This window comes from Neopsephotus bourkii, unplaced genomic scaffold (genome assembly GCF_033783945.1).
Source record: "Neopsephotus bourkii isolate Nb327-2 ecotype Australia unplaced genomic scaffold, CSIRO-AGI_Nbou_v1 NB_1080, whole genome shotgun sequence".
Classification (NCBI taxonomy): Eukaryota; Metazoa; Chordata; class Aves; order Psittaciformes; family Psittacidae; genus Neopsephotus; species Neopsephotus bourkii.
In genome coordinates this window covers 44,022-60,820 of record NW_026901568.1, presented here as the reverse complement: position 1 = coordinate 60,820, position 16,799 = coordinate 44,022, and the positions used below count along the sequence as shown (strand labels likewise).

At 41.8% G+C, this 16,799-nt stretch overlaps 1 protein-coding gene and 1 long non-coding RNA gene across 2 annotated transcripts in view; both read right to left on the bottom strand.

Moving 5' to 3' along the window:
* Positions 1 to 8,978, bottom strand: part of TAFA1 (TAFA chemokine like family member 1) — a 223,269-nt gene extending 214,291 nt beyond the window's left edge. Inside the window, exons 1-2 of the mRNA XM_061362082.1 lie at positions 7,967 to 8,978; positions 5,811 to 5,931 (exon numbers count right to left, since the gene is read on the bottom strand). Of these exons, the coding sequence (XP_061218066.1) occupies positions 5,811 to 5,928 (118 nt within the window). The 5' untranslated portion in view covers positions 5,929 to 5,931; positions 7,967 to 8,978. The remainder of the gene's footprint in view (positions 1 to 5,810; positions 5,932 to 7,966) is intronic.
* Positions 8,979 to 10,996: 2,018 nt separating this feature from the next.
* Positions 10,997 to 14,864, bottom strand: LOC133216973 (uncharacterized). The gene is made up of 3 exons (XR_009726768.1): positions 14,737 to 14,864; positions 13,262 to 13,358; positions 10,997 to 11,242 (listed from the first exon to the last, which is right to left on the bottom strand). It is a non-coding gene; the product is annotated as an uncharacterized LOC133216973 (long non-coding RNA).
* Between the last annotated feature and the right edge of the window lie 1,935 nt (positions 14,865 to 16,799).

The following is a 16,799-nucleotide window of genomic DNA, read 5'->3' as shown; positions in this document are numbered from 1 at the left end:
TGGGAGGAGAAGGTGCCTGCTGGGGCTGTCACAGCAAGAGGCACTTTTTGGTCCCTCTTTGCCCAGAGCAGCTTCTGCCATGCAGAGGGATGTGCTTTACACTTGCCTCAGTGGCTGCCTGCGGAGAGGCCTGAGCAAGAGCGGAAATGGCACGGGATGGAGAAGGAGCATGGTGACGAGGAGGGACCAGACCAGAGCACAGACACTGCCAGCGCAGACAGCACATCTTTTCTCTCAAAACGCTGCTGTTAGCACCTTGCCATTGCTCTTCCACACTAGATGCGTAGCAAGGGCAATCGCAGGGAACACAGCCATGCTTCCCGCAGCTCCCATGGAGCCATGCTGGGCACAGCAGTCTGCTCCCTGCCGCACTGCACACCTTGGCTGTGCTGTTCTTCACAGTCCATCGAGCCACAACACCTGCTCCTCCTCAGGTTACTTCATCTCCCTGGATCAGAAGTAACAAGGCATCACATTCAACAGCATGACTGGTGACAGCTTTCCTCCACCTGCAACTGAGCTGCAGGAAGAGAGGTGTTCCCTGCCTTTGACCCTCCATTGAGCACTGATTGCTCCTTGGCAATACCTCTCTAGCCTTTTCCCTTTACTTGAGAGGCAGAAGCCATCAACAGCAACATCTTACAGACCCCAGGAGGAAACCACCAAACATCAAATGCACCAGAACCCAAAACCGTAGCTAACTCTCTGGCTGCAAACACTATACCCATGTTGTTTCTCCTTCTGGAGGTTCAATGTTTCAGAATAAATAGAATAAAAATAAGGGTGCAATATGTGTGACAAACTATATACTGTATATATACACACACTGTAAACAAGCGCATCACATAAGCACAGTAGGCAGTTCATCACTATCATGCTGCTAGTAATTCTACCTCACCCTTAAGTGAGGGTTTCATTATATCAGTTCTCTGCCTACACAAATTCATATAAATGTTTGTCCACATATATCCAAATATATTTTGACTGTGATCAGGAATACATTAGGTACCTCCAACCTGGATTTCTTTACTTAGAAGTTGGCAGTTTCCCATTTTCAAGAACAGACTTTGAAGGCCAGAGGTATAGTACAGAAAGGTCTCACAAGAGAGGTGATTTCCAGTGGGCGACTGGAATAGTTCACCATAATTAGGTTTTTCTGATCACGAACAAACCAGGATATATACTGTACTTCCCGTGCATTTACTGGTGTAAATGAAATCTGAACCAGGCCTTGCAGCTTGTCAATTTGTTCATTTTAATTAACACAGGAAGAAACAACACTAGCCATCTTTTATCTCTCTGACATGATCTGATGGATACTGGCTAAGCTGTTGCACGGCAGTCTGGACATTGTGTGCTGAAGGCAACAGTTTGCCTTCACACCGTACAATTAATGGAATACTTGCTAACCATGGAAACCGTACACATTTATATATTAACTACCTAGTCCTACACTTGCTTCTATAAATACCAAGAGCAAGAATACTGTTGAATTCATCTACAAAAATCTCAACTGTTCTACAAAGTAAAGACATATTTTATTTACACTTTCCTGAGGAATTAGTTTCAGACCAGCATTCTTCCCAGGCTGTTCTGAACTGAGTAGCCACATATATCGAGCATGTGAAAACAGCAGACCTTTTGAAGTGTGAAAACATGCAGTTTCCCCCAAGGCTATAAAAATCAGTGGGAAGGCCAAGATAAGAACGAAGACATTTTTTGCTCACAGCCACAGACTTGAGTTTCTGCAAAATGCTGTCTACTGAGAAACATACTCAGAGCATCTTCAGGTTGATGCTGCTTGTTAGGTTTTATAGAATTGCTTTGAGACTGATTTTCCTCCTTATATGAGGCATACAGAATCACTTCTTGAGATTATTTTTAATGGGTACATCATTAACTACTGTCACAACAAAAGGTACTTCATGTTTAGCAGACATATGATTCCAGCCTTGATTCAGTCCATGACTTCTTCCTTGGAACAAGCCTGTTTTTAATTAACATATCTGCAAATGTCAGTATTGCTACAGTAGCTACATATTTCTGCTTGTGTCTGCCTCACATCTTTACACTGTATGCAAAACTAACCTTGCATCCTTAATGTGTACCTAATTATGTGGGACAAACTTACAGGTGAATCCTGTATTTTTAAGCAGCACACGGCCCACGTTGCCCAGTGTGTCAATACTAGCTGATGGTCCTCACCAGAGGCAAAACATCCCTCATCGTGGAACAATGTCAGAAAATTTCCTAAATATTGTACGATTGAAAGGCTGGTGATTATTTTTTATTTGTTAAATTCTTTACTTAGTTAATATCTTATTATCTTAGCCAAATGTCAGCATCTACTTCCTACCTCTGGGCAGGGTCAAACCCGTCAGTCAGATGATCAATGGACTATCTATCACAGGCACTTAACTAACTCTACAAATCACAACCTGTCCATTCTGACCCTCAGGCCAATTCAACAGTTCTACAACTGTGTGTACCTTCCTGCCTAAATCAGTCAACACAAATTTCTTCTCATTACCACCATTTCTTATTAAACTACAGAGAAATGACACGCTTGAAAAAAAGATGGAGATTTGTTTCCACATAAAGTTTTTTCTTGTGAATGCTTTCACACATCCTTTGCCCAAGATAATTTTCATGAAAATGAAATACAGTCACAAAAAAACTTCAGGAAGCCATGTGTATTACCCAAGGGGAATTATACTGCAATGGTGTTTGGCTAGCTTATTCCAAAGGTCTCTTCCAGATCCCAGAGGAGAAGCCTGAAGATCTACCCTGCCCACCTTACCCGTCAGAAACAAAAGGAACAGACACCAATAGTTAAGGGCGCTCAACAGCAGCATTCAAACTATTAATTGTTAATGACAAGAAAGAATAAATTAACAGGAACAAATAATACAGCATCACCAATCTTACATTCAAGCAATATTTACTATACCCTTACTATCTGTGCCCACCTGCCAACATTTCACAGAAAATAAAGCTACAGTCAATTACAAATACTGATACATAAAGACATTTATCACATTTATTTTCAGGCTCATACCTTGCACTAGGTAATCTAATTGAATAAGGAAGTATTATTATTTTTCTGTTATAAAACTGAAAAATTATATTACACTAAAAGAAAGCTTTAAGCTTTGTGATTGTACAAAGTAGGAATTCATTTCAACCCATTCGGACACTTGGTTAAGCAAGTTTCAGAAAAAAGCAACAAGTTCAGAAATCTCTGATGACAGCCTAACCACTTTATATATTGCCCTTGATGTCCACGGTTTCAAAACTGGATTAACCACAGTAGTACAGATGGGTATATGCACTGTGCTAACCTACCGAGTTCAGTTCAAGTTTATTACACTAAATACACTCCATGGGGATTTTATCTTTTACCTGCACCTCCTGTGCTCAGCGAGACTCTATTTGTAAAGCATGAGAAGCACAAAACAAGGTGGAACCTGCCTTTTTAGTTATCTTGTACCAAAGTAGCCCCATGATGGAGCTGAACAGCTCAAATACTCTTATTTTAGAGAACCTCATTATCTATGGAAGATCACATACTGAAATAAAAGGTATGCTGAGCATGCTATTGATTACAGTTACACTTGCCATGATTCAATAAGTTGAAATTTCATATACTAAATATTAAATTACTGAAATTATGCAATGGCTCATCTGCATCCATTTTTTTCATTCACTTTTATTTGGCTGAACATTTTACTCTTACTTACACAGTGACTAACTAAAAGTAAATGACGCATTCCTAATATTATAAATATGAAAAATAGGGTGTGCTCGGGGACTGCAGTTGAATACATTAAAATCACTCGGTTTGCTAGTTAACATATTTCCATCCCTTTTTATGTACAACCTTTCACACTCAGTTGGCAGACTGCAAATTCATGGCCTTATAAAATAAACCCACTCTCTTGACTTTCTGTTGTGACAGCAGAAATTGTCCAAAATCTCTAATAGTTTCCCTAAAGAATGCTCACTAGCTAGTACTTCCCAGGAGCAGCACAAGCTGAATCTGAGGTGAACATCATGTCAAATTCCACTCATCTGTCAACGTAGTGGATTATTTCTTGAGAGACTGAAATTGGCTGCCTGGGATCAGAACACCATCAATCTTATTCACATAGGGTGTGGAGAAGCTGCCTGAGAAAGGCTTGCAGGAGGGAAAGCTTGGCTGTTTCTAGGTAGGTGATGAGGCAGCTGTAAAACCTTCACTCTATCTGTATCACATCTCTGAGTGAAAGATTTTTGTCATTTTTCACATTTCCCCAACTCTTGGTATGCATCCAGTGTCTTGCTGTTCTTGCTTCATAAAAAAGGTGATTTTTCAAGCTTAGGCAAATGTGCAGAGCTCTGAATCTGCCCAGCTCTCACTTTTTCTCAGAATGTCACTTCTTTCAACTGATTGTACAAAACAAGATTACATTTTCCTTTTACCTATCCGTTTAGCTGGGCTGGCTTTTCTTATTTCCTTCACTGAGGGACAGACTCAAATAACTATAGCATTACTTACAATTGGATTCTAATAAATATTTCACTCATTTCTCTGCAAGTCCCAAATAAGAACCTCACCATTCAAACTTTAAATCCGCTTAAACTTCCAGGGCCAGCTAGTAAAGGTAACATCATTAGTTAAGGTGATGCTTTAATACAGCCACCAAGTGCCGGTCTATCAAAGATTTAGCCCTATTCCTGTATACTACACATTTTATGACAAGAAAGCAAGATAATGCTAATACCTATGACTTTTGGACAATGAAAGTAGTTGGCAAAACTTTGAGTCATTAAGGGTTCTAAAGACTTGCAGTTCAAGACTGTCCATCTTTGAAAGTACATTAGATCTAAAGCCATTGAAGTGTTAGTTGCCACTTTGTTTAATGATTCACCACTGCAAGTTAACATTTTCCATCTTTCATTTCTAAAGCTCCTAAAACTTGTCCCCTATTTGAATCCAAATTTGTTAACATTCTTGGCCCATCTGATTTTAACCTTAATATGCTGACTCATCAATTTCTAACACAGCAAGATATTCTTCAAAAGCATAATTATCAGTTGAAAAAGTTACACAATCCATCTATATTAATAGAAACACAATAAAACTTTAATGTGCAGTCCCTGTGGATCGTAACAGAGAAAGTGAGCTGCAATCTCCACTGTTAACCTGTGGGATTTATTCTGACTTTACAGGCATTTACTCCATTGGAAGACAGTCCCAAATTCTCCTCTGGACTACACTTCTGCAAGCCCATTAATTTTTATAGGTAAGCTTGAGAACCTCAGAGTAACTGTGCTTCTTGTTTATGTCAAGGTAAATGCCTGACCTCCAGTAAACCCTAGTGACTATGAGCAAGGTTTGGTGCCAGTATTTTAAGTAACAAACCTGTGTCCAGCTTGGACCAGGTAACTGCAAAGTTATCCAGCCTGTGCTGTCACAATGTCTTTCCAACTTATAAAATCATTCCAGACCTGCACAAAATAGGGAGAAGCAAAGACAGAAGAAAGGACAGAGAGAAACAGAGAAACTTAATGGTTATCCAAAATGGGATTCCTGTGTCGGGAAATTATTAGAAGGTGATGTTAAAGGATGAATATTCCAACATCATACTGGCAAAGCACAACACATTAGACAACCAGAAAGAGATGCTGTGCAATACAAAGGCAAGCAACTCATAAAAGTTAAAAAATGAAAAGGATTTTATGATTATTCAATCATATATCAAGACAGACATGAGCACGGGCAGAGAGCCTGCAATCTTACGGCATCCCACAGCTGATCTCAGTCCTACCTGGTCTGTGCAGGTGATGCTGCTGGAAAGTGTGATGGAGGGACCCCTGACAGAGCAGCATTGCACAGGCACTTATCCACAAATACAGGACCCAGGACATTGCAGAGACCACTGCCATTCTCTAAACAAAATATTAGACAGACATTATTATCCAATGCCTTACAGCACACAGAATAGTCAGCTTCCATTACAACAGTATTTTTTAGTTGTTTTTCTTTTTCAGTCCTTTTGCTTAAATGTCTTTTGTGTCTTAGTTATTATTCCCCCTGCAGGATACACTTGTCATGCAACTAAGGGCATGTCCAAAAAGAATGGCTGAGGTAACAAGATGTCAACACAGGAGCCTGGATAACTTTAATTCAGCGGTAAAAAACCAAAGCTGTAATGATCTGAGGCCAAAAAAACAATGCAAACAGAAGGCTGGAGAACATTCCCACACTGCTCCATAGCTGAACTTATAAGGGAGTTAAAAAATAAAAATACAACTAAAATCACAGGAAGCTGAAAAAAAGATGATGCCCAGCCAGTATAAAAACTATTTTAAACACATTACAGATATGCATACAGCATCGCCTGAGATGCATTTCAGAAACACCCCAAGAATGGAAGGCAAATAATGACCCAGAAGGTAAGTTTTTTACTTTTAAAAACATTAGTTTTTAATCATTACGTTGTCTGCTAAACAAAGTAATTGTTTCTCAGAATTATGTTCTCATCTCCAGATGAAATCAGCTTCCTTTTGTTTGACCTGTGCATGTAAAGGGACTGGAGCATGGCCAGACTGAATTGCACATGTATCGTATAGAAAATCTGATCTTTTCATGAAGCACATCATGTCAAAATTTCAGCAGTATTCCTACAGCAAAAGGAAAGAGCAATTTCTTTTTCTCCAGGCGCTGGAATGCTTTGACATCCAGCATAGACAACTGTGGGATGCATACCTGTATTCATTATTGTACTAACTGTCTAAATTTCCCTTTTACTTTTTAACTTCAACAGCTCTTTCCTCAGTGCCTGCAAGGATCCACAGTTTTGCAAGGCTCAGCTACGCTACACATCGTCCAGTTCCCTTAACAACACGTTCTGCTGCATTTCATATTGGCAAATTAATCAAACTTCAGGCACTCTCCTTACTCAGCCAATGACAGGATGCCGGTTTCTATCTAGTAATCCAATCAGCTGAACATCATTTTCACAGAGCAAGAAAGACTTTGAAAGATTAAATCTCTCACAGAGAAAAATCATGCCTTCACACAAAAACTGAAACAATAAGAGGTCTGTATGTGCTATATCAGGGGGGTTTCTGCATTAAGGAGATTAACAATATTAAATAGTGAAATATGGTGGTAATAAGCTATACTCATATAAAATAGTCTTTTGCCTCGATTTTAAAGCAACACATAGTCTTTGGGAAGCTTTTTTTAGTCTAATTGCTTGAAGAGAACCACATAAACTGACAAGAATAATTAATAGAAAATACCAAAACATTCTCCTATCAGCATGAGGCTCTTCCTTTCTCTGTACCGAGTGTTTGAAACACTGCTTAACGTATAATTAATTTCATTTCCAACTGTTTACTTTGCAGTATACAGTGTAGTTTTCCTCCTCTCCTTTTAGACCTATTTATCTTGCAAAATAGATTCAATCCCCTCGGATCAGGGAGCTCCCAGTAGGCTTCCCATGTCTTCAGGAATTAATTCCTTCTTGTCCTATTTGGTGCTCTCATGCTTTTTATACAAGGGAAAAGAGAAAGCCGACTCTCACATAGGGACATTTCAGGTATTCTGAACTTTAAAACATGGCAAAGCAAAGCCAAACTTCTGCAGTCTGCTACATGCTCCTGTGTCTTTCCTCCAGCATCATATTCTCAGCCACATGGACAGCAGAGTTACTCAGCCCACTCAGGCTTTATTATTAGCACCCTCTCTTCTTTTTGTTATTTTAAATAAAAATCTCTCAAACTACATATTTCAAGCTACCTTTGCTTAAAACCCAGCATTTCTCTATGCACTTGTCAGAGAACTGCTATCACATACACTTTTACACAGATCATCTTATCACTAGTAAAGAAACATAGCAGTGACTATTCCTCCACCTATTATCTGATGAGTTCCAGATCTGCTTTCTGCATCTTAAATCCTAAAGAAGCTCCTTACCTGAGTAATCCAACCAAGAGCAGAGCACTCTATTAGTGTTCATCGGAATGATCTAACACTTGTTTAAATCCATCTGTATCACAATAAGGGGTTTTAATCGCTTCCCAATAATCTTCTTTATCAGGATTAAAAAAAAAAAGAAAAAAAAGAAAAAAGATATTTTTTTCCGTTACAAATCCTGTTTCCAGAGTAAAGGAGACATCTGAGCTCTCAGACTCTGCCGTCAGAAAAGTGGCCAAGGTTTGAGGGGTGGAAACCTTCTCATTTTCACCTTTAAATCATCTCCTAGCATCACCTTCTGCTCGATGAGACCTCTGAAGTGATCTTGAGATAATTTGCAGCTTCCAGGATACTTAAGGACGAGGAGCAGTTTATGTTTAAGGACAGAGCAGCCTCACTCCAGCGCGGGCAGTGCAGAGTAAGGCAGCGGTACGCACACGGCTATACGACGCTGTAAGTACCGGAGCCTATTTCAATACATGCCTGCTCGGGAAAGTATCACATGCCTTAAAGCGACACAGCCCCTCAGTGAAAGCCCCAGCCTGGCACTCCGCTAATCGCCAGGGCTTAGCAGCCGGAGCTGCATCTGAACACCAGCACTCAGACTTTGCACACAAGAGCCGCTGGTTTCGTCTGCGCGGAGCAGGTATGAATGGGCAGAGGAGGGTGGCAGAGCGCTGGTGGGAAGGCGAAGGACTAAACACCCAATGAGCTGGCTGGGAGATGCGTGATTTCTGCCGGCAGAGGCTTTATTCCCCGGGCGTTGTTCTTGCACTTACTCGCAAGAGGCAAATGAGACTGAACGGGGAGGGGTGGTGCAGGGAAAGTGCAATAAAACACACGGGAGAGGCAGGGGAGGGCAGGAGACTCCTACTTGCTCCCATGGGCTTTCCAGCACCTTGCCACAACTCTGAAATCTTTCCTTCCAACTCCATTTCTGACGCATCTCTGCAGACAATGGGGAGAAGAGCACCTCCTAAGTGCTAAAGCTCAGATTATTTATTACAGTTATTTATTATCTGCATTTTAAGTGGCTATTTATGGGAATGGAATAGTTTCCTCTCCCTCCTGTACCATATACACATGTAATTATTTTGCTTTTACAGCCACTGTATAGACTTAATACATACTATCCACTTGCATTACAGCTTCCAGCTCTGCCTACAAAAGAAGGCAGGCTCAGAGACAAAACAGAAACTTCCATTTTAAGAGCCCAGGGCAGATGCTGTAACACAATGTGGGAGACTTTTTTCCTCCACTGATAACCTGTGGTAGAAGGATGTACTACGTTCTCTGCTTATGCGCTCTAGACTCCAAACCATAATAACAATAGCAATAATACCCTTACTTTCAAGTACCTCCTTCTCAGCAAGTAAGGGGACAGTCTGTAAGAGGTGCAATGAGTTTACCTGACAGACCATACACTCCTTAGGAGCCACTGCATTTATTGGGTAATACATACTAAGAGATTGGCGCTGCAGACCAACATTACACTGCTTTCTGGCAGTGCACCTGAGCAGCTCTTTATTACAACCATAAAGCAATTGGGAGGAGGGTGTGGAAAAGTGACATTGGAAAGCATTGGTGAGTGGCCCTTCCACAGGCCATTATTGTAGCATGGATCCCATCAGGTCCCTGAGTAGTGCTGGGATGAAGACTGTGGCTCAGGGCAAGCCCCATGGTGACCAGATATGCTTTCAAGAGGTCAATTTTTTTTCCTAGGTGCTTTGTATGAAAGCACACAGCACAAGCATGGTTTGGGATGTGTTCTATTTAATAAAGGTTTTCTTGTTTTTCCCGAGAATTCCCTACACACTGGAAGAAGGCCAAGAACGGGGCAGTTGCTGCTACTTTCTGCTCTTAGCAAGGTTTAGTAGCATCCAAGGAAGCTAATGAGAGGCAACCAACGTACACCAAGTACCATGAAGTACTACATGCAAGTAACCTCTCTGGGAAGCTTTCTGCAGCACCTCAGAGGGGCAGGTGATGGGAGTTTATAATAACACCTGTTTAACAAGGTATGGTCCCTTTACAACTCATGGGGAAACTGTGAAGGAAAAGGTACGGAGTGGGAAGGTACTAGAAAAAAGGAGCCTCAAGAAGCAAATAAAATCTTCTAGGAAACTGAAAGCCTTGTGGACAGCAGGAGGAATCAGACAAATTGTGAGCACACACCTTAGCAGAGTAGGCAGAGACAGATTTATGCAAGGTACAGATTTATATAAGGTACAGCAGAACTGTCACTGTGCCAAGCACTGCTAACTCCCAACTCCATGAAGCTAATGCCACCGTAACCCCTGACAGATGCTGCTATTGCTCAGGACAAGCTCTGCACAAACACAGGACATGTTGCTTCTGCAGGGCAAGGGGGGAGATCAGAAGAAGAGAAGAGAATATTAAAGAGATTGTGCTTGCTACCTCTTCCCTGTCCTGCCTCCCAGCACCAGACAGAAACAGAGGAGTCCTTGGCAAATCTTGAGGAAGCATCCTCACACCTGCTTTGATGTCTTTGATGCCAATTTTAAGTTTCAGTGGACCAATGAAACATGAAACAGCTCTTATCCTGCTTTGAGCTGGGCACAGTGTCATCTTCACCTGATGCTTTGGGGCTTTACTTTAGCCTCCTCACTTCAGGAGTCACTGGCTTTGACAGGAAGGGAATAATGCTTTACATTTGCCCATGGGTTCATGTGTTGAATGCAGGGCTACTAACACTGACACATTGGAAAAAGAAAAAAGGAAGGAAAAATAAGGCAGTAGTGAACAGTCTGCAGACTTCAAAATCCTTTCTTATGGAAAGAAAAGGCTGAAAGTAGTTTGTCTCTAGGAAGAAGGGACATTGGACCAAAGGTTGGGCAGCTCCTGCCAGCACTGGGACAGGATGGGCCAGGCTGCGCAGAAGAGCAAAACAGACTTTGGGTTATGTGGTCTATGCCTGGGTGCTGGGAAGTGAAGTGTCAAAAGGAGGTCCTTTCACCTCCACTCTGGTACTTGGTGGCAGCTGGAAGTACAGAGACTAGGACCCAAGGTCTTCCAGTCACAGAGAATGGAAAACTGCCTATCCACAGCTCCAACTGAAAGACTCCACAGGGTTGCTGGCAGGATTGCCAAAAGCAGACCATTACATCAGCATGATACTTTCAAGGTGAAGGTAGTTTCCAAGGGGCCAGCAAGCATCAAACCGCCTTTGAGAAAGACTGCCTCACACAAGACAACTGTATTCACAAGGAGAACAACCTTTTTCTCCTGGTTCCACCATTCATCTAGAGATGCCAACTGAATGCCAAAAATAGGCAAATAAAAATAAATGCTCCTTACTGCCTGAACCTCTATTTATGACAATTCTCTGTGCACACAGAAGAGGAAAGCATATGCAACTCAGGCAGACTCACGCAGACAGCAGATTGGTACTTGCACCCAAATAAGGGCCTCTGGCCTCTACTTTCTGCATGCTGCCTCCTCTGCCTCTCTCCTCCACCCCCATAGGCACCCCTTCTCCATGTACAGATTTAACAAGACAAATCCCAGGCGCTGTTTTGCAGGGTCTAAAGAAGGCTTATCACCTTTGAAATGCAAAGCTCATTAGCTCTAGTGCTCCCGGGACAATGAGCTTTGCTTTTAACAGACTGTTCTCCATCCCCTCCAGCTGCTTCCACCCACCCTACAAAGCTCTTTCCCATAGAGCCAAACTCAGATTGGCTGCTGCCTGGGCAACAGGCAGTGCACATTGCAGCTCCACTGTACCTACATGTTCCTATGCCAGATGAGCCAAGTGTAGCCTAAGAGCAAGTTTTACCTTACCTCCACTGAATGCCAAGTTATGGACCCTCTTTTGTCTTATTCCCACAAGATTTGTGGAAGTTTTTTTAAAGTATGAGAACAGAAGCTTTGCTTGGCCCTGTAGCCTGCCCACAGCTTGTCTTCCATTGAAAACCAGCCCACATGGAAAGCCAGCAGCTGAGCATGTGAAGATTGATTGATCTGCCTACATGTTGCCTGTACAGCAACCACAAAGCTCAAAGCAAAAGAAGCCAAGCAGCAACCTTCATCCAGAGCCCTAAGCCTCCCTATGTGTTTCCAGCTCTTGGTTTCTTTCCCCAGTAGTACAGGGAGCACAAGCATTAAAGCATGATTCTTCCAGTACAAGAAAGAGCACATCGATCTATGGGTTTCCTAGAAATCAGCTTTGCCCAGATAAACACTTATATACCACATTAAGTGCATAGAAGTTCACCAATGCTTGACATTTTACATGCACATCCCCAGTCATCAGCCAGATGCTCACAGTGGTGATCCACTTCCTTACTAACATTTGATACACAGCCAGGAAAAGTCTCCCTGCCCTGAGACTCTCCTCAGCACCCACCACTTTTCTTCACCTCTTGAAGGAGACCTGGTCCAATCTCAGTGACTGAACTGAGCCCATTTCTTTTCCTTCTTACATCTTCTCTAACAGCATTAAATCCTGTAGTCTGTATTGTCAAGCTTTCTTCTCCTTTAGCTTTCCCAGTGGCGAAACAAGATGCACTGATTTGTCTAGAGGCAACCACGCTGACCATGAAAAGCTCAGCTAGAAGGCTGCATCATTTTTTCATGAAGGAAACACTTCAAAGAAACACTTGGTGATTTGTCTGCCTGTGACCACAGCCGCTGCCGGCCAAACACAAATTCTGCACACACCAAAAGCCTGAAGAAGCAGAGCTGAACAACATGTGCAGGGAAATTATGTCCCATGGGAGGCCAGGGACTGGCTCATACGGTTTTTTTGTCCCAGTTCAAAATACAGGATCCTGGGAAATTTGCTCCATTTCCAGCATAGTGCAGCTATAGAGGTATTGGAGGACCAGCCAAGGATACAGCAACATCAGGGAACAGCACAACACACCTCAGTGGAGAAGCTCTGCTTGCTAAATCTGATGGCTCCTTCCCACCTTATTATCCGGTGCCACATCACCACAATATCTCTCTCCCTGCTACCGCCCCAGCCTTGCTTGGCAGGTTTTGCCAGCCATCCACCACCCCAGAACATACAGGGAAGATCCAACCAGCAAGATGATTGCATGGACACAGCCATTAGAAAAGCCAACAAGAACAAAACAAACCACAATAGCTCTGTAAGTAGCTCATATACTGAAAACCAGTGAAACCTTCCCCTTGCTTTTGTCAATATGCAGACTTGTTATTTAAATATAACATTTAATTTAAATATAACAAGTCTGCATATTGACAAAAGCAGGGAAAAGTGAGAACAGAGCACAAAAGGAAAGGTTTTCACAGGTCTTTTTCCCAGCCTACCTTAAAGATGGTGCTATTGTTTGTTAAAGGGATGTCTGGTCTCCACAATTACTGTGTTTGGGAGGCAATGATTCTGCTTCTTGCAGTTTTCCCATGCCTGAGAGGAGAGAAAAGAGAGAGGGGGGAAGAACACATCTATATTTGTCAAGCAAGTTTATATCAGAAAGTTTGTCCCAGTTATTTTTAAAGTATGTAGGACAACGCACAGAAAAAATCTCAACCCTTATCTGTAACTTGCCATTAGCCAACAAGATCAGTACTTGCTAAGGATTAACCAAATTATCTGTGCAGTACATTGTTATCATGCAACAAAGCTTCAATAGCAATCGATGTATTCAAAATATAAACATAAACCATAACCTTCACATCATGGAGACAAGTTGTTTAGTTTCAATTCAGAGATACCAAAAAGCAAAGCAATCAAGCTTTAAAGAACCATGGTGTTCTTGTCAAGTAGCAATATTGCTAGCCTTTATCAGATATATGCTAGTTGGAGAGATCATCCTGATCTGAAAATCCAGACTCTTAGCATTGATACTTCTATTTAGCACAAGCTCAAAAACCTTCAGCCCAGGCATTCTCATGTTAGTATAGTTGCACCCATTACTTTAAATACTACTGAAATACTCCTAGTTTCAGAACAGACTATTACTACCATCAGTTTGTAGTTGCCTTTCCAAACAAGCTAAAACCACATTACACACCAAGACCCACCTACAGGAGACAAATCATGAGCCAAAGCTGCATGAACTGAAAACCAGTACTTCTACAGTCAGACAGGACACTGGGTATTTAATTTAGCAGTTGCAGTGTATCAGTCCTCAAGCATAGCTTCAGCATTTACTTCCTCTGCTAAAAGTCAATTTTGACACAAAAGTACAAGGGTTTGCAGTAGTCACAACATAAATAAAACAAATCCGACAGAAGCAAAATAACTGAGACACTCTGGGAAGCAAATTCACTATGGTGAGTTCAGACATGGTTGCTGGGCTGTTTTCACTCCCTCTAGGCTTGCTATGTTCTTATCTTTCAGTTAAACTTAACAAACAATAGAGCTCCATTATCCACAGGTAATAAAAAAAGGAGGCTTCAGCAGCAACTAAAGTAAATTCCTTCTAAGTTGGCATATTTCAGACATCATCATAGAAACAGAGCTATCTAAAGAAACAAATTCCTCCCTATAGCACTGCAGCAAGTCACCCCCATCTTGATACTGCATCTCCTTCCCAGCTCCACTGTGGCAGACTCTCCCCCAACCCAACCAACTTCCCACCTCCTCCTTACATACAGAAAATAGTAGGAAAAGGACACAGAAATCATAGCAAAAACGTTACCACAAAGAGCAAAGCTCAGAAATACACCAGCCCTTTCCTGGCTACCCGCGATCCCTCACATCACCATGAAAGGAAAGAACCTCCCCAACACACCATGAATCCACTTCTCTAACACAAAAAGTCTAGTTCCAAACCACCTACCTTAAACAATAATGTGAGCTCACAGTCAGGTTTAGCTCCTGTTTCTGGCTTCCCCTAACTCAGAAACATCTTTCTATATTTTCAGCTGCATACTCCACTTCTGGAACAAACACCACCAAAACCCAACCTCTCACCTCCTTCACCACGTTGGAAACTTCTATAAACTCAACCCACCTGAGCCTTTTATGTGTTCACAATCCAGCACACCTCAAAAAACTATCACGTGCAAAGCGTGTCTTGGTTAGAGTAAATCCCAGTGACAAGGCACAATCAGGCTGATTTGGGAAACATGCCAGGATGCACGTGCTGTGTGCTAGGGAAGCATGGAGCTGAGCTCTGAACTTAATACTCCTCTTGGCTGTGAAATGTCTGGGTGCTCCAGTACACATCAAATACACATCCTGGCACAACACACCCTGTGCTCAGAAACATCTTCTTTTAGAATGAAAGCTTTGGCTGGTACCTCTGCAAAAAGCAAATGCAAGGAGCCAATTCAGCTCTGCTGTGCTGCACTTCTGGTCTTTATAACTCCAGGTGCTACCCTGAAAATAACACTTTGAAGTCTACTAACTCTGCATTGGCCTCAGCTGCAGAGGAAATCTCAGCTGTTATATTACACCATGGGATTGACCAAATAGCTTATTTGCAAACCTATGTATTTACTTCCACTTTATCAGAAAGCAAGCCAGTGGTGGAAAAAAACATTAACAAATCGAGAGGTTTCTTTGTTACTTACCCCCTGCAGTGTGAACTCCTCTAATGGAATCATTATATGGTCTTAAATTATATTTAAGTATATTACTTCTAAAATGTCCTGGTTTCTGCAGGGGCACAGAGTGGCCTCAACACACCCATTTTAGCATGCTTGGAGATACTCAGGTTAGAGGTGCTACATAGGGAACACTTGGTTACGGATGGAACACAAATACTGTGCTCTAGATCCTAGAGTTTGTAGGAAAATCTTTGAAAAGATAAAGCAGACAATTTCTGACTTCAGCCATGCTCATAAAAACAGAACCAAAACCACCAACCCCAAAAAATTAGAAAGCAGCACAAAAGGCACGTTTGGTGGAAACAAGAGATTAGGGAAATTTCTCCCACTGAAACACACAAAAGAAATGAGAATTGTCATAACCATGTGATGCACAACAGCCAGTACTGCCCTGATGCCATCACTTTAACCAATGTAACATTTTAAGATTTAATTCCTTGTCACAGATATGGGCTTTGTCACTGTTTAAGAATAACACTTCAGGCACTCTCTTCCGCACCTCACCTACTTGTTTGCAGGGCTGGGCTTCAGCCAGAGCCCCCTGTGCAGTACTAGTGCTGGAAATGGTTTGTTTCTGAGCAAGGAATTAGTGCATGAAATGAGCATGGAGAAAAAAAAATCATATACTGTTCTGCCTTTGCTTCAGAACAGGTTGGCTGATTGACAGCAAACCCTATATAATAATTCCTTCCAGGCAGATGGCAAGATCATGATTTGCTCTTCAGTTGCAATTTTCTACTGCCTCTCACAAGCAACCTAGCTGCACGATCTACCCATAACAAGGGTCTGGTCTGTTTTACATGTGTTTATATGCTCACATCAAAACATATGGATTAATATTGTGACACACTCTTGTATTCCATTTTGCAAAAATTTGCCTTGAACTTGCCTCCAACATCTGCAAGCTGATCATATGTAGATAATAGCTCCAGAAATCCACACACAAAAGCAACTTGTAAATTCCTACATCATCCCTGACAGACAATATTCCTTTGAATGCTCGCGTAGGTGTTGAAAATCTTGCCATACATCCTGAGCTCTCTCAGCACATATTGTTTTTAGGCTGCCATCTGCTAATGCACAGTTCCACCCTAAGAGAGATGCAGGATCCAGTCTCCAGTCTGTTCTGTTGTCAGGTTTACTCTTTCATTTCTTCCAATTCCCAAGGCTCAGACTCTGTCATTCTTAACCCTGACTGTAGTTAAGAAGTTCAAGAGACCCATTCACACCACTGCTAATTTTCAGTGATAAAGAACAGCAATTGACTGCACATCCTGGCGTTTGCTTTAAT